This window comes from Magnolia sinica, chromosome 16, assembly GCF_029962835.1.
Source record: "Magnolia sinica isolate HGM2019 chromosome 16, MsV1, whole genome shotgun sequence".
NCBI classification, from domain to species: domain Eukaryota; kingdom Viridiplantae; phylum Streptophyta; class Magnoliopsida; order Magnoliales; family Magnoliaceae; genus Magnolia; species Magnolia sinica.
The window spans coordinates 28,084,400-28,103,557 of record NC_080588.1 but is presented as its reverse complement, the minus strand read 5'-3'; the positions used below and the strand labels follow the sequence as shown (position 1 = coordinate 28,103,557).

The window sequence follows — 19,158 nt, the reverse complement described above, 5'->3', positions numbered from 1 at the left end:
TTGGCTAACAGGAAGGAAGAAGATGCCTACTATTAATATTTTGAAAAAGTGATTGTTGATGATGCGGAGCCTGTAAGCCAATTGTTCATCTAGTGCGTTTGCTCAGAAGGTGTGGGATAGCTTCCTCATGCTCTTTGGGATCCCTCAGGTGATGCCATGATCTATCGGCATGCTTTTCCATGCAAAGGTGTGCAAAGTAATGGCAAGGTCATTTGCAAGCTAGTTTTGTTGATTGTCATGTGAGCCCTACGGGGGGAAATGAACAATACATCTTTCTATGATAAATGCGGGTTGGAGATGACTGTGTTTGAAAAGGCTAAGGTTGATGTTGTAACACAGCTTAATTTTTCAATGGCTCCCCACCATTTTGATTGGAATGGGGGCAGGGTTGTAATTGGCGCTTTTCCACCATTTGTGGTGTTTTTTAATAAAATTCTCTCTAAACAAAAAGTTTTCTACCATGGAGAGAAAAAATGTTCCACCAATGTGACGCTTTCTGTTGAAGACAATAAAGTAACCTATGAAGACATTTTTCTTGCCCTCCCAAAAATCTAATAATTATGTTTTTTTAACCTTGTTTTAATAGACTACTCACTTTCTAACCATTGAACTTTCCACTTTTCCTTGGAAATTAGGTTTGCTCAAATAAACCTCTTTAGGATTCTTTTCCACGAGTTTAGTTAGAAGTGATGCATTCCTTTCCAAATCTACTTTGTGGATTCCACCAATCCAAACATCATATAACAGGAAAATCCAAAAACAACAAAGAAAAGCATAAATACAAAATTTTAAAAAAATCTAAAAAATATTGAACATTGTATGTTCGTTTGTATATATCAAATTCGCTATTCAATGTGAATTTGGGTGTGGCCAATTCTCATAAAAATTTTGTATCAACCAAGGTATTCCATAACGGTAACAGCGGCTGTAACGGCAATCGCTGTTATCATTATGATACGGGCCATAACGGTCGTTACGACCCCCTTATTAGCTGTTACGACTCCTTTTTTCTTTTTAAAAAAAAAAATGTTAAAGGATTGTTACATGACCGTTACGGGGCCATTATGGTCCATTATAGGGCCATTACAAGCTTTTACGGATCGTTACGGGCTTTTACAGACCGTTACAAGCTTTTACAGATCATTATAGGACTGTTACAGGGCAATTACGACCATTTTGGCCTCGTAATGTTTAACGGTTATGACCGTTTCCATTACGTAACCGGTTTTGAATACCATGGTATCAACATCCATCGAAACCGGATAGATATAAGCCAATAAACTACATATTGGCCAATATTTTGCACCACGTACCTCAAGAAGCCTTTTCTATTCCTGATAGACACACAAGGTGAAGAGAACTATATACATAACAAGAAATATAAATGGAAAGAATATACGATTAGATGACATACTTTTGCTTAACTTCTTATTGAGGTCAGAGATGCTTTCCTCAGAAACTAATAAGAATTGGGCTTCATTGACGAAATTCAATTTGCTCTGCACATCTCTACACATGCCTACTATGCCACTTGTATTCATGCAACAAGTATGTTCTGAACCAAAACATCTCATCAACGTACAAGGACGTGCAATTGCTTCTGTGAACCATAGGTTAACATCACTATCGTAGCCCTGCACTTCGTATCTAGTTTAAAATAAAGCACACCATTAGATTGCCTTGCTAAATTAGAAAATAACAACTTCTGTGCTTGAATTTAGATCAAGTTGAATACATAATTGTTATATATAACCATGGCATCTATTCCATCTAATGCAATGCACTTGAAGAAAGAAGCCCATATTATTAAATTAAATTGGCATAATTCCTTTTTAACATGTTTATCTTAAATGAGGTCTATCACATGTCATCATGTATCAAGATGGCACACGTGCAAAAGTTGAATGAAAGGCTGCTATCAATTGGTGCATCAGATACCTAAAAAGAAATCTTAACATTTCAAGTATGTTATTGGTGGAGGGAGAAGGATCTACATGCATGTCAAATAGATAGTCAATTTTATATATCAAACAACAGGTGTTAAAAATAGTTACACGAAAGGCTATTATCAAATATTGCATAAGATGAATCTTAACATTACAAGCATGCTATTGGTGCGAAAGCTGCATTATTTATAGAAGAATAGTAATAGGTAGGTGCCAAAAATATGCCAAAATATACAAGAGAAAGGGAGGTGTGTTATTCATATGCTTTACATTCGTTCCATCACATTAAAGATATACATAAGGGTGGGCCGAGTAGCTTGCCCGACTTGGCTTGGGCTAGGCCTGTCCCTACAAGGTTGGCTCATGGGTCAGGCTTGGGCCCCATATGCATTGGCCTGATCAAATTTTGGCTTGGGCTTGGGCTCAAGTACAATAAGCCCAATCTGGCCCAACCTGACTTTATATGTACATGTGTTATATTTCACAATTATGTCATTCTAATACTTGATTAGCAATCCATCGATCTGGAACATAGATCATTAGCTTCATTCCTCTAAAATGTCTATTTCTTTCACTAAAACTTTTTTTGAGAGATAGTTTACCCCCCCGCCCCCCCCCAAAAAAAAAAAAATAATAATAATAATAAAATAAATAAATAAAATAATAAATAAATAAAATTAATGGATGGATTAAGAACATTCAAGTGGGAAACAAAATTATCAATTTTTGGATTGAGCGGGCTTGGGCCGAACCAATTTTTTTTGGGCTTGGGCTGCTATGCAATGTTCGTTTTGGGCTTGGGCTAGGCTTGGGCCTCAGGTGTTGGGTCGGGCCTAGCTTAGCCTAGTCCAAACCTGGCCCTTTACTACTCCTAGATATACAAAGTAGGGAGTAGATTAGTTACCATATACATAAATGGAAAAAGAATAGAAGAATGGATTCTATATTATTTTTGTTAGATATGTGTGCCCTGGAAAACAATCATACATATGCTGATGGGTATTGTTTATTGATGAACCACTTGGTTGAATGGAATATTCCTTTGCCCTTTATCATTAATTGTGTGTGGACCTCTTAGATTAAATTTGTTTAGAAGGTAACAAGGGTTCCTTATGGAATATGTCTTGTAGGTCTAGGGGGAAAGAATGAAGTGGACATAATGGTTATCATGGCTAAGGGAGAGTTGAGTTTCCATGGTCTGGAGTACCCTAAATTGCATAACCAATTCATCATATTAGGCTACTTGAGAATTTTGTGGTTATCCTGTGTGCGGAACCAATGACTAGCTTGGAAGGATTAATCTCACTAGTGGGTGTCTAATTGTCATCGCGGTGTCCCAAATTTGTTATGTATCAGTCGTAATGGCCGATACATAACAATAATGGCTTAGAACATTACCCGTTTCGGGGTTGAAATGGGCGAGGTAAGAAAAAATGGACGGTAACAAGCGTTATGGGGCCATAACGGCTGTTACAACCCATAGCGATCGAGACCATTAATGGTCAAAAAAAGGTTATATTCTAGCCTATTTAGCAAGTTATATATATATATATATATATATATATATATATATATATATACAGATATATATATATATATATACATATATATATATATATATATATTCACTTTTGAGCTTCCAAAATCATTCCTACGCTACTCTAATACTAATTTCGGCCACTCCTAACTTAGATTTTAGGATCTAAACACTACATTGAAGGGATTTAGGTGAATCGAAGCTTTGTGGGCCATTTTCCATAATAAATTCGAAAATAGGCATTTATACCCATTTTTCTTAATCTCTGTTTTGACACATGAATCTTGATGTGTTATTGATAGAAGATGATATCCATGTGCTTGTTTAGATTATGGATGTCATTTTGTATTTTGTATTTTTAGAGTAATTTCGACTGATTTTTAAAAAGTAGAAAAAAAATCATTTTTTTCAATGTTTTTTTGGTTTGATGCTTAAATCTGATGTGGTTTAGATAGTAGATCATATCCATGTGCTTCGTTGAGATTATGGATGCCATTTTGTATTTTCTTTATTTCAGAGTATTTTTGGCTAATTTTTTAAAAATAGGAAAAATCAAATTTGTGGTTTTCTGGTTTGATGCTTTAATCTAATATGACATTGATAGTAGATCATATGCATGTGCTTCTTTTCAGAGTATTTTCGGCTAATTTTTTAAAAATAGGAAAAATCAATTTTGGAAGTATTTTTCTGGTTTGATGCTTGAATCTAATGTGGTATTGATAGTAGATCATACGCATGTGCTTCATTGAGATTATGGATACCATTTTGATTTTCTTTCATATTTTTTTTTCATTTTTGAAGCATTTTCGACAGATTTTTTAAAAATAGGAAAAATAATTTTTTAAAAAAGTTTTTATGGTTTGATGCTTGAATTTGAAGTTATTTATTTATTTATTTTATTTTATTTATAGTAGATCATATCCATGTTCTTTGTAGAGATTATATACACCATTTTTTATTTTTTTACTTTCAGAGGATTTTCGGCTAATTTATTTAAAAAAATATATATGAAAAATAAAAAAATTTGAATGCTTTTTTGGGTTGCTTCTTTTCGGAGTATTTTTGGCTAATTTTTTTAAAATAGGAAAAATCAATTTTGGAAGTATTTTTCTAGTTTGATTCTTTAATCTAATGTGGTATTGATAGTAGATCATATGCATGTGCTTCATTGAGATTATGGATACCATTTTGATTTTTTTAATAATTTCTTTTTTCATTTTTGAAGCATTTTTGACGGACTTTTTTAAAAATAGGAAAAATAATTTTTTTAAAATGTTTTTATGGTTTGATGCTTGAATTTGAAGTGTTTTTTCTTTTTCTTTTTTTTTTTCTTTTTAAATTTTATAGTAGATCATATCCATGTTCTTTGCAGAGATTATGTACACCATTTTGTATATTTTTAGTATTTTTTATTTTCAGAGTATTTTCGGCTAATTTATTTTTTAAAAAATATGGAAAAAAAAAAATTGAATGCTTTTTTGGGTTGCTTCTTTTTGGAGTATTTTTGGCTAATTTTTTTAAAATAGGAAAAATCAATTTTGTAAGTATTTTTCTAGTTTGGTGCTTGAATCTGATGTGGTATTGATAGTAGATCATATGCATGTGCTTCATTAAGATTATGGATACCATTTTGATTTTTTTTAATAATTTCTTTTTTCATTTTTGGAGCATTTTCAACTGATTTTTTTTTTAATAGGAAAAATAATTTAAAGAAATGTTTTTATGGTTCGATGCTTGAATCTAAAGTGTTTTTTTTTATTGTAGATCATATCCATGTTCTTTGTAGAGATTATGTACACCATTTTGTATATTTTTAGTATTTTTTAATTTCTGAGTATTTTTGGCTGATTTTTTTTTTTTTTTTTAAATATGAAAAATAAAAAGTTTTGAATGCTTTTTTGGTTTGCTGCTTGAATCTGATGTGATATTGATAGTAGATCATACCATGTGCTTCTTCGGGATTATGGATGCTATGTTGTATTTTTTTTTTTTCCAGAGTATTTTAGCTAATTTTTTAAAAATAGAACATATTAATTTCTTTCAATGTTTTTCTGGTTTGATGCTTAAATCTGATGTGGTATTGATAGTAGATCATACCATGTGCTTCGTAGGGATTATGGATATATATATATATATATATATATATATATATATATATATGGGGAAATGGTACTATGAGGTCGACCTCATGGGAACTCCCATGAGGTCCACCTGGGCAGGCCTCCCATCAGCCAGATGCACCATTCCATGTTGGGCCATGGGCTTAAAAATCAAGTCAATCCATGACTTGGGTGGGCCACACCACATACAACAGTTGAGAGAAGTTATCCTCCCATTAAAACATTCATAATCATTTCTTGGGCCCACTGAGATGTGGTTCACAAATCCAGCCCAGCCATTGTGTGTCTCACTTGGACGAGGAGTCAGACTAAGTTTCAGCCGCATCCAAAACTCAGGTAGGCTCCATCAAGTGCTTTTATATATTTTAGGCATGTCTTCACATGGTTTTAGATGGTATAGCCCACTTGAGTTCCGTATATGGCTGATTTTTGGGATCTCCCATAACCTAAAGGGGACCCATCAAATGCACGATATTGATGTTCGACACACATCACGGTGAGGCCCACACAACTTGACCTCGTGGGAAGTTCCCATGAGGTCGACCTCATAGTACCATTTCCATATATACATATACACAGAGAGAAAGAGAGGAGAGAGAGAGAGAGAGAGAGAGAGAGAGAGAGAGAGTGGCATGCTCACCTGCGCACGTGCGCACCTTTGCCCACGTGTCATGGGCATCCAATCCGAACTGTCCATGTGATGCGGCACCCCATGAAACCCCAAGGGACCAATTTTCACCCGAATCTAAACTCTGGTGGGCCATAACAAAGAGATGCAAATCAAGGGAGAAAACTGTTTTCTATTTTCGTGGCCCACCAAAGTTTTGGATAAAAGTAAAAGTTGGGCCCTGGGGATTTCATGGGGTGTTGCATCACATGGACTGTTTAGATTTTAGACTCACATCACATATGATGAGTTCTCAAAAAGTTCGCACGAGTTTCGTGCGAATTGGTGCGCAGCTGAGCATTTATATATATATATATATATATATATATATATATATATATATATATATATATATATATATGGAAAAGGTCGACCTCATGGGAACTTCCCATGAGGTCAAGCTGTGTGGGCCCCGCCATGATGTGTGTCGGACATCAACACCATGCATTTGATGGGTCCCCTTTAGTTTATCGAATTCCCAAAAATCAGTCGTATAAGGAACTCAGGGGGGCCATACCATGTGAAGACATGCCTAAAACATATAAAAGCACTTGGTGGGGCCCACTTGAGTTTTGGATGCGGTTGAAACTTGGTCTGACCCCTCATCCAAGTGGTATACATAATGGATGGGCTGGATTTGTGAACCACATCCCAATGGGCCCAATAAATGATTATGAATGTTTTAATGGGAGGGTAACCCCTTTCAATTGTTATATGTGGTGTGGCCCGCCCAAGTCATGGATTGACTTGATTTTAAGCTAGTGGCCTACCATGGCATGGTGCATCTGACTTATGGGGTAGATGTTCGACACACATCACGGTGGGGCCCACACAACTCGTCCTCATGGGAAGTTTGCATGAGGTCGACCTCATAGTACCATTTCCCATATATATATATATATATATATATATATATATATATATATATATATATATATATATATAAAATTTTTGGAGTATTTTCAGCTGATTTTTAAAAAATAGGAAAACTAAAAAAATTTCAATGTTTTTCTGTTTTGATGCTTCAATCTGATGTGGTATTGATAGTAAATCATATTCATGTCCTTCATTGAGATGATGGATGCCATTTTTCTTTTTTGATTTTTTTTTTTTTTTTGTATAAATGTTGTCACTTTTTGAAAATATGAATATGAAAAATATTTGTATTTTTTTGTTATGTTTTTTTTTTTTTTTTCTAAGTTTGATGCTTAAATATGATATGGTATATTGATATAAGATCATATTGATGTGCTCAAATGTAATTATTGATGCAATTTTATTTTATTTTATTTTCAAATTAGTGACTTTATGTTCATATTTTGTTATTTTGGGCAGTTTTGGAGCTTGAAATGGTTTAATACTTAATTCCTTCTTTATTGATTAGAACTTTATTTCATTAATTTATTTATATCCGGTTATAAATTTAGAAATTTTCTTAATTAATTCATTCTCCCATAAATACTCTATTTATAATTAGAGACTAGAGTAAATTCCCATAGGCCATAACTAGCTAAGAAAATGGATATCCAACAAGGAATTGAGGATATTGGATAGCAATATTGTCCAAAGGTAGGTGGTAGTAGGAACCAAATAAAGTGCAACTACTGTGAAAAATTGATAAATGGTGGAATCACGCGACTCAAAAAACATTTGGCAAACTGTAAGAGGCAAGTCATGGGTTGTACAATAGTGTCAAAAGAGATAATGATCTTGATGCAAGCTAGTTATGAGTCGAAGGGAAAAGGAGCTGCCATGCAGAAAAAGAGAAGTGAAGTTTTGGAAGTGGCCCAACAAGAGATATTTGGTCATGATCATATGGGCATTCGTAATGAGGAGAATGTTGAATCCGATGAAGATTCAGATCGGGAGGTGATTATCGTGTGCATACTCGTGAAGATGAAGAACGTCGGTGCGTGTTTGGCAAGAGGGGGTTTGTACCTGATACAGGAGGGGCAACGGAAGTGGGAGTGGGAATGCAGTTGGGAGTGTAACCACAAGTGGGGATAGGTTTAACGGATTACGGCGTATGTTTGGCATTCTAGGACATGAGACCAAAAATGAGGCAGATCCAAATCTCAAGTGGGCCACACGAGGGGAAACAATGAGGATTGAACAACCATTGTTGAAACATATTCACATGGCCACAAAAGTTTTGTTTCAGGCTAACTTTTTTTAAAAAATAAAAATTAAAAAATTATTATTCTTATTATTTTGGCGTTTTCAGCTCCTAACAATGGGAATGACTTAATAAACGGTTTAGATGGCATATAAACATCAAGATGGACCCCAGGAAGGTTTCAATGGTCGGCATTTCTTTCCCCAAATTTACCTCTCATGTGGCCTCCTTGAGTTTTGGATCCGCCTCATTTATTGTCTCACGTTCTAAGATGAACTGGCAAAATGGATGGATGTGGTAGATTGGCGATATTGATACATTGGCAATACAAGCGACACCTAGAATTTCCATAGATGAAAATATTGGCGATTACATTATTTATAATGAGATACGTTAGCGATACATTACTAATACCTAGTGTTCGAAATATCGGTATCGTGTTATGTATCGCATTCTTGGGATACGGATACGTATCGGTTATCGCATGGGATATATCAGTTGTATCCTATAATGTATTGCTGTTGTTGGAAACATGGGGAAACATTGGGAAATTGGTTGAATTTTTTATGAAGCTTCGGCGATTGTTAAAAAAGACATCAATATACACTTATAAATCAAAACATTACAAAAAAAACAGTACACATAATAAGTTTTCTTTGTATGGGGTCCTAATTTATGCATTGTCTAACTAAATTGATGCAAGTATATTCAATGTCTATTCATATAATTTATAAATGTAAGAAGAAGTGTGGAAACACAAACAATACATTCAAAAGCAAAAGAAGAATCACTAGATTAGGTTATAAACATTTTTAATGTGATGTTTGAACACAAAGATTGCAAACGATTTGCGAGAAATTGGAAATTTTTATTTTTTATTTTTTTCAAATTTTCACAACTCGGCCCGTCTCCTCCAAATCTCGAAATCAAACCTCCCAATCCATGATTTGAATTTGTAACAATTTGAAACTAATTTAACATGAATTACAGAAAATAAGAGCATCGAAATTCAAAAATGCTCACTAGATCAAACATGTGGGATATATCGCACTACTTATGCGTTTCGTATCGCACTGGTGGGATACAGTGATGATTATAAGAAATCCACTCCATCCATTAGATCCCACAAAAATATTTGTGCATAGGGCCTAAGAATCAGGACAATCCATGATTTAAGTGGGTCACGCCTAGGGAAACAGTTTGGAGGGAGGGCATAGCCGTGTACACTGTTTCCAATCATATGGTCCACCTAAATCACATATGGCGCTGGTTTTCTATTCCTACATCTAAAATTAGGTCACACAACTAGTGATTTGAATGTATTTTTGGAAACACAACAAGTTAGGGCCAACATAGCTTCTAGTTTTTGGGAGCATAATTCCCTTCCGCACCAGGCGGAAAGACGGGGCTTCCAGTTCTGCATAAATTTCCCCATTGTGGGTAATTTCGACTTTTCATCCTCCATCTGTACAGTTAGAGGAACATTTTGGTAAATATGGAGAGGCAAAACATGTATGGGAATATAATGTACTCCCATGAATTTTTGGGCAAAAACTGTTTTTTATGGGTACATGGTTCTAAGATGAAATGCATGCTTGTATATGTACATATGTATGTATGCATGGATGGATGGATGGATCATGGATAGATGGATGGATGGATGGATGGATGGATGTATGAATGGATGCATGCGCACACGTGAGTGTGTGTATATGTATATTTGTTTGTTTGTGTGTATGTGTGTATGCATGCACGCATGGATGGACGGATGGATCATGAATGAATGTATGTGCATGCATGGATTGGATGGATGGATCCACCATTTTCCCCATGTTTCCCCGAGCCAACGATATATGCTTTTAGGTCCCATTAAAGGGAATCTTATTATTGGATTCCTAAATATGTAAATATGCAGGTTTTTTTCCCACTATTATTTGATTCTTAAATATGCAAATATGTGTATTTTAGCATCCACTCAAGTATTATGGAAACATTTCACCATTTTTCCCATGTTTCTCTAATGCTTCCCCGATTTGGCGCTACATGCTTTTAGACCCCCCATTAAAGAGAAACTTATTATGTCTGCATCTTTTTTACAATTATTTGATTGCTAAATATGTAAATGTTTGTATTTTAGCATCTCCTGAAGTTTCATTGAGAAATTCTACCATTTCCTCATGTTTCAATGTTTCCCTTAGCGATACATTCCAGGTATAAGTGATGATATCGACGACATCGATGCATGTTTCCATATCTCCAGCCAGCAGTACATATAATGATACTGATACTACGATCACCGTGTACATGTAATGCATGTAAGGTCGGGTTTTGGGATGGATCAAGTTGCCTAAGGCCTCAACCCAAGCCCAACCTGACCTAAGATCAGATAGGGTTTGGGTTGAGGATTGTCATCCCAAGCACAATCAAACCTAACTTAAAAGTTCAGGTCAGGCCAATCGGGTATGGGTTGACCCAACTAGTGTTCGAAATATTGGTATCGCGTTATGTAACGCATTCTTGGGATACGGATACGTATCGGTTGTATCGTGTAATGTATTGCTGTTGTTGGAAATATGGGGAAACATTAGGAAATTGGTTGAATTTTTTGATGAAACTTCAGCGATTGTTAAAAAAGACATCAATATACACTTATAAATCAAAATGTTACAAAAAAAAAAGTATACATAATAAGTTTTCTTTGTATGGGGTCCTAATCTATGCGTTGTCTAACTAAATTGATGCAAGTATATTCAATGTCTATTCATATAATTTATAAATGTAAGAAGAAGTGTGGCACACAAGCAATACATTCAAAAGCAAAAGAAGAATCACTATATTAGGTTATAAACATTTTTAATGTGATGTTTAAAAATAAAAAAAATAAAAAAAAAAATATTTTTAATGTGATGTTTGAACACAAAGATTGCAAACGATTTGCGAGAAATTGGAAATTTTTGATTTTGTTTTTTTTTTTTTTCAAATTTTCACAACTCGGCCCGTCTCCTCCAAGTCTCAAAATCAAAGCTCCCAATCCATGATTGTTCATGCAAAACATGAAAAATCATGAATTTGTAACAATTTGACACTAATTTAACATGAATTACAGAAAATAAGAGCATCGAAATTCGAAAATGCTCACTAGATCGAACATGTGGGATATATCGCACTACTTGTGCGTTTCGTATCGCACTGGTGGGATACAAGATATATCGTGGGATATATCGGCCGATATCGTCGATATTTAAAACAATGGACCCAACCAAAGTTGCACCTCTAATACAGACATACCAACTATTGTGACATAAGAAATGCAGCAGCCACAGGGTTGAGTGCTGCTAGAGGTAGAAGAAGAACTACATAGTCTCAGCCAGAAGCACTTGACAATGACCATGTACAGTCCATGTAGGCATACTTCCAGCAGTAGTGCTACCAAATCTGATTCTGGCGGTGCTGATGGCACTAATTATGCCAGTAATGATGTTGTCGCAGATGATGAACTGAAAGATGCAAATGGTCATGGAGATGGAGTCCTTATATATGTTACGAATGTGGTGATTGGTAATTGGGAAGCAAGGCTATGCATGCAGGAATCTAATTTAAATACATGCGTGCACACACACACACACCCAATACCTCAACAAGGATAAGAACAGGACCCAATATACACATACCTCTGACCATATAACTGCATTTCTTCTTTCCGATAACACGATGTCTGTTCAAGAGGAACTTTTAGTTTCTCTTTGCAACGCGGTGATTCTACAAACAATGTACCCCTACTGAGATCAATGAATGTACGGATAAGACACATTTCTGGAACCTACAAAACAAAATATGGATGATATGAAACTGCTCTTGCACAATAGTATTTCCAATGATCGATAGGAAGGCTTTTTATATACACTAAAAGTAACAAATGTAATAAGCATACAGTTTGCATAGGCATACAAACAATAATAACAATAAAAATACAACCGCATCATCATCGCCAACTATAGCTTTTGTGGAAGAAACATGGCAAACAATAACTTTCACAGGCTGTACAATAATATTATTTTATCTTCACATTTATGACCATGAATATTGATACATGACAATCTTCAAAAAGAAAAGAAAAGAAAAGAAAAGAAAGATTACAACTGCCAAGCAGACACATGAAAATCAATAACCCCTTTGAAAGGTATATTTGCATGCAAGCAAGCAGATTGTTTGAATTATCCAATTCATGCAATCCTTTTCTCAATCAACAGGCAAATAGTCAGAGATGTAAATCGATCTCTGAAAGCAGATTCCTTGTGTGGTGGGTCTGTAGTTGCACAAGATGTGAAGCAAAGCGGCAACGAATTTGACTGCAGAAGCTGGGAAATATTGGTTTCTGAAATGTATGCAAGTACAAAAGGCTAGGGATGCCAAAGCAGGACAGCAAATCCAGAGCATGATTTGAAAGAGTAGCAGCACCTAGGTAGAAGGTTAGTGCAACCAGTGTTCGAATTATGTCCGATATTATTGAAATATCTCCGATATTATCTCTCTCCAGCTCAGCGATACCGATAACACTGGTAGCGATACCGATAATGCTGGTAGTATCAGAAATTACATGTATTAGCAATGTATTGCTAAGTATTGCCAACGTATCAATATCACTAATGTAATCGCGAATATTTTCAGCTATGTAACTTCTAAGTGTCACTTGTATTGCCAACAGTGTTCAAAATATCGGTATCGCACCCTAGGGATACATATACGTATCGGTTATTGCACGGGATATATTGTTTTTGTCACATAATTTATCACACTTTTTGGGAAACATAGGGAAACATAGGGAAACATTGGGAAAATGGTTGAATTTTTCAATGAAACTTTAGGGATTATTAAAAAAAAAAACCTTAATACACACTTTTAAATCATAAAATCTCAAAAAAGAAGTGCACATAATAGATTTCCTTTATAAAGGATTCAAAGCTATGTGTTGGCTAACTGAACTAATGCAATTATATTCAAATTGAATGCATAAGATCTATAAATGTATCAAGACATGTATGAAAACACAATTAATTCATTCAAAAGCAAAAAATAAAAAATAAAAAAATAAAAATTGTAATACATATCCATCAATAATGTAATCGGATTGATAAACTTCCCACGTCTCCCCATGCAACATAATGTGGACATGAGTAGCGATTCACTACTGAATTGTGCTTTGTAGGCTCCACCATGATGTATGTGTTTTATCCACACGGTCCATCCATTTTGCCAGCTCATTTTAGGGAACCAGCCCAAAAATGAGGTAGATCTAAATCTTAGGTGGACCACACCACAAGAAAAGTTGGTGATTGAACGACCACCATTGAAAACTTTTTAGGGGCCACAACTTTTAGAGGAAGCTGATATTTGTGTTTTCACTTCATCCAGGCCTTTGTGACCTAATCAACAAGTTGGATGGCAAATACACATTATAGTGGACCTTAGGAAGTTTTTAATGGTGGGCGTTAAATCACTATAGTTTTCATTGTGTGGTCCACTTGAGATCTGGATTTGCTTCATTTTTCAGATCATGCACTAAAATAATCTAAAAAATAAATAAATTAATGGCATGGATACAACACATACATCATGGTGGGACCTCCAAAGCACCGTCTAGCCACCTCACTACTGGCTGCGCTAATAGAGTCTCACCGATTTAGGGAGTTCATGTGTTGGGAAGATGGGTGGAGCCCACTGTGATGTTTGTGAGAAATCCACCCCATTCATTTGTTTTAAGGGCTCATTTTAGGACATGCGACCAAAAATGAAGCGGATCCATAACTTAATGTCCTAAAATGGATGGACAATGTGGATGTAAGGCACATACATCACAGTGGACCCCACTGGGAGCCACCGAAGATCCACCCAATCCGCGCGGAACTAGTGATCTGGGCATCCACCCAAACCACACAGATGGAGCAACAATGTGGGTGGGACCCTGACTGTGGGCCCCACCATGATGTGTGTTGTATCCACATCATCCATCCATTCAGAGAGATTATTTTAGGGCATGAGCCAAAGAATGAGGCTGGTCTAAAGCTCAAGTGGACCCCACCACAGAAAACAGTGGGGACAGGCCCACCATTGAAACTAAAACCATTTCTAGAGGGACCACAATGATGTTTATTTGAGATCCAACCTGTTTATAAGTTCATACAGATATGAACAAAGAGAAAGCACAAATATTAGCTTGATCGAAAACTTCTGTGGGCCTAAAGAAGTTTTTAACGGTAAGTATTCAATCCCCATTTTTTCTATGGTGGGGTCCACTTGAGCTTTGGATTTGCCTCATCCTTTGTCTCACGACCTAAAATGATCTCTCCAAATGGATGGACAACATGGATATACAATACACAAATCAAAGTGGGCCTCACCGAAAGGGCCGCACCGTCTTATGTGCAATCAGGTCACACCGAATCCACTCTCCCTGAACTTAAGGGCACAGATTAGGTGTCACCTGGGTAATAGCTTAGTGCATGTTAACCTTACAGGAGAGCCCAACTTGATGATATTCTATATATCCAATCTGTCCATTTGTTTTTCCATCCCATTTTAGGATGAGGTCCCAAACATTAAGCACATCGAAATCTCACATGGACCACACCACATGAAATAGTGATGATTGAATGATCATCATTAAAAACTTCCCAAGGCCCACCCGAGATTTGGATCTGCTTATGTTTTTGTATAATGTCCTTAAATGATCGAGAAAAACTAATGAACGGCGTGGATATGAAACACATTCATCAAGATGGCCCCACACGGTAAAGTTAACACCCACTAAGTTGTTGTCTGTGGAACAACTAATCCACTCCTAACTTAAGAGAAGAGAGTTCGAGAGAAGACTCTCTTCTTCTCTGTTAAAGAAGCCGCAAGTCCGCACTTATTCCCAAATTCTCCGAAGGCGAAATCAAAACCTAAAATTCTCTCCCAAAATTCATTATTTTGGCAAATCCCAATCCGAATCCCATCTTTCTCGATGGAAAATTGGTTTCCTTCCAAAATAATTTCCTTCGAAGAAAAAAAAATGGGTTTTAGGGATTTTCATTTTCTTAAATGATCCGGCAATGTCGACCGCAACCCACCAAATCCAATCGAAAGTGATTCATTCGGGAAGATCACAAAGGTAAGAGAAATTTATTCTATATTTTTAGAAGTTGTAGAATATATGGATGGGATTTTCTGTAATATCAGGGATTATTGGCCGATATATCGTAGATATCACCGATATCTCACGAAAATTTGCGATATCTTGCTATATATCGCACTATACATTGAAGTTTGTCAAATTTTCAATATTTTTAGAATTTCTGGGGGGTTTCGTATCGTTGGGCCACGATACCAATAATATTGGCCGATAGTATTGATATTGCGAACACTGATTGCCAATGCATTAATATCGCTAATGTATCGCCAATATTTTCAACTATGTAAATTCTAGGTATGCCTGTATCATAAGTGTATCAACAATATTTCCATAATATCATCAACATATTGATATCATCAAAATTTTGCTTCTTATTATTATTATTATTTTTTAATTTCATGGGCACATGGTTATATGTAGTGTTCAATTTGTCATTGATAATATTGATAATATCTCGATATTATCGATATTGCAACATGCGTGATATTAAGACCGCAATCTTTTGTTTCCTTTCAATTTGTTGATGATTTCTTGGTGAAATATCATGTATTGTTGATATTTTGCAATATCAATGGATGTTTGAATGGGAAGCCAGATGGATAAATAGGTCGGATGAGATGGTTGGACTGATTTCTTACAACAACACATGCTTTTAAGGCCTTTTTTACAATTTTTTATTTCTAAATATATAAGTATGTACATTTTAACACCTCCTGAAGTTTTGTCGAAAATTCCACCGTTTTTCCCATGTTTCCCCACACTTGCGGTTATTAGCGATATTATCGCCGATATCGATATTGTTTCCGTATTCCTGGCCAGAGAAACTTGTAGTAATTACGATACTTCAAACACTGATTGCACCAACAAAACAGATAGGAGAACAAGATTTTTTTTTCCCCAAAAAATTAGCAAATTTATTAATAATAAAGGAATTATTATAGGGTAAGACCAGGGCACAAAGTTAACCTTCTTTTGAGTAAGAATTTCACCGCTTGGGCTTTTCAAAAGCCATTCTCGGTCATGCTGTAGACCTGCACAAACATTTGTAGAAAACATATGAAAATTCCATTTAAATATTTTTTAATTCTTTTTTAATGGTAAATTCCAACCAAATCATTCTTTTAATAGTTATGTCAATTCTCAAAAAGGATATGCATCATATGCATTATATAAGACATTCAAATATAAATGAGGATCAGACAAATCAACTTGTGTGTATTAAAATCTAAGAAATGTTGCATTTTAAGTATTGATTATTGTCTTGAAAAAATCAATTTCTGCAGTGAACTAAATCTCAAAAATAAATGTAGTAAAGTGGCGTGCAATTGGGAACTCATGAGGCTCTCCTCACATGTGCCAATTTGGCATGTGTGCAAGATTGAGGTCACTTATTAGGTGTGGGCCCCACCAACATGTGCTCTAGTAAAAGTCTAGGATGTTCTATGAAAATTTTGATAGTAAAAACTTGATAAATTGTCCACATTCAACATAATTGCCTTTGACGCCTGGGGACTGCACTGGGCAAATCTTCCAACAAAGGCACAAAAATAGGGGGGCCTACCTAATGAACAACTTGGATCACGCATGTGCAACGTGGGGAGTAGGATTAGAAATGTACTCAATAACCTTAGTAGGGATCATGTTCTAAGGTAGGCTCTAAAAGGGCAAGCACAAGGCCTAGAAGATGGGGTTGGAGGTAGATAAGAAAAGACTTGATGAACTATGGTCTAATTGAGGATATGGTAAAGCTATTCCGTAATGGTAATGATGGCCATAACGGCTACCGTTGTTACCTTTACGATATGGGTTGTAATGGCTATTACAGCCCCCATAACAACCGTTACGGTCTCTTTTTCTTATTGAAAAGAAAAATGCAAAGAACCTGTATCGGCCTCATAATGAACCATTACGGAGCCATTACGGCCTTTATGGGGGTCGTAATAGGCCGTTACGGGAGCTGTAACGGCCTTTATAGGTTATGTTTTCTGTAACAGCCTTTACGACCTCATAATGTGTAACAATTGCAACTGTTACCTTTACGTAATGGCCTTTACGGCCCTGTAATGACCTTTATAGCACACCATGGATATAGTCCTTAATAAAGTGGAACGGTGGAATAGGATTATGTAGCGGATCCCAATTAGTTGGGAATTAGGATAAGGGTTTAATGGTGATGATATTGTAAATTATTAGAAAGGACCTTCATATAGAGCAAAAAAGCGAGCATCAACTTTTGATAAGTAAACTATATTTGTTGAGATTTCTTAGATTCTATGTACTATCAAATATTGAAAACTCTATCACCTTAGTGATGAGATCCTACTCTTCCTATGGAGATTCTCATACACATTCTACTTCATAGGCCTACGGAGGGATGTTTTAAAAAATTCATTATGATGTTAACGTAGTAATGGTTGACCCAAGTTGGAATGTGGTTGTTGAGAAATCTTATCTAAATCGATGAATCAACCAATGTCCCTAGTATTGGTATTGATTGGTATTGTTACATGTATCGTTGGCTAGGAATATGGAAACAAGTATTGATATCGCCGATATAATTGCTAATACCTAAAAATATATCGCTAACTAAGGGAAACATTAGGGAAACACAAGGAAATGGTGGAATTTCTCAATGAAACTTCAGGAGATGCTAAAACACACATTTGCATATTAGGAATCAAATAATTGCAAAAAAGACACAACATAATAAGCTTCTCTTTAATGGAGGTCTAAAGGCATGTAACCCTGACTCAGGAAGACAGAAGAGAAACATAGGGAAAATGATGGAATTTTTCAATCGTACTTCAAGAGATACTAAAATACACATGTTTGCATATTTAAGAATAAAAATAATAATAATAATAATAATAATAAGATGCATATTTTGCATATTTAGGAATCAAATAATAAGTTTCCCTTTATTGGTGCCTAAAATCATGTATTATTGACTCAAGGAAACATCGGGAAAACATAGGGAAAAGTGTGGATCCATCCATCCATGCATGCGCGCATGCACACACATACATGTGAGAGAGAGACATGCTCACCTGTGTACCTTTGCACACGTATCATAGGCACAAAATATGAACGGTCCATGTGATGTGCCACCCCATGAAACCCCCAGGACCCAACTTTCAACTTGATCCAAAACTTTAGCAGGCCATAGCAAAGAGAGGCAAATCAAGGGAGGTAATTGTTTCCTTTTGCCATGGCCCACCAAAGTTTTGGATTAGGCTAAAAGTCAGGCCCTAGGGGGTTTCATGGGGTGCCACATCACGTGGACAGTTCAGATTTTGGGCTCACATCACGTATAAAAAAGTGCTCACGAATTCTCGTGAGAACAAGTTCCCAAGTGAGCATATATATAAACTCTCATGTCCAATCGGTTGGACCGTACAACCACTTTGGTAAGTGGTGAACTCAAGTCCTTCCCTTCCTTTTATTTACAAAGTATCATTTATTATCAGTAATAATATTAATTATTCACCACTTACCAAAGTGGTTGTATGGTCCAACCGGTTGGACTTGAGAGTTTCTCTACACACACACATATACATACACAAAAACACACATCCATCCATCCATGTGTACATCTATACAA

At 35.8% G+C, this 19,158-nt stretch overlaps 1 protein-coding gene and 1 long non-coding RNA gene across 8 annotated transcripts in view; one reads left to right on the top strand and one right to left on the bottom strand.

Annotated features, from left to right (window-relative positions):
* LOC131228524 (molybdenum cofactor sulfurase) overlaps positions 1–19,158 on the bottom strand; it is a 186,266-nt gene that overhangs the window by 37,175 nt on the left and 129,933 nt on the right. For 6 of the 7 annotated variants that reach the window (XM_058224221.1, XM_058224220.1, XM_058224222.1 and 3 more), the window contains 3 exons: positions 16,524–16,588; positions 12,058–12,206; positions 1,415–1,647 (listed from right to left, as the gene is read on the bottom strand). In XM_058224221.1, the coding sequence (XP_058080204.1) occupies positions 1,415–1,647; positions 12,058–12,206; positions 16,524–16,588 (447 nt within the window). The remainder of the gene's footprint in view (positions 1–1,414; positions 1,648–12,057; positions 12,207–16,523; positions 16,589–19,158) is intronic. The other variant, XM_058224227.1, reaches the window with a different exon arrangement.
* LOC131228525 (uncharacterized) lies at positions 4,489–5,495 on the top strand. The gene is made up of 2 exons (XR_009162997.1): positions 4,489–4,786; positions 5,230–5,495. It is a non-coding gene; the product is annotated as an uncharacterized LOC131228525 (long non-coding RNA).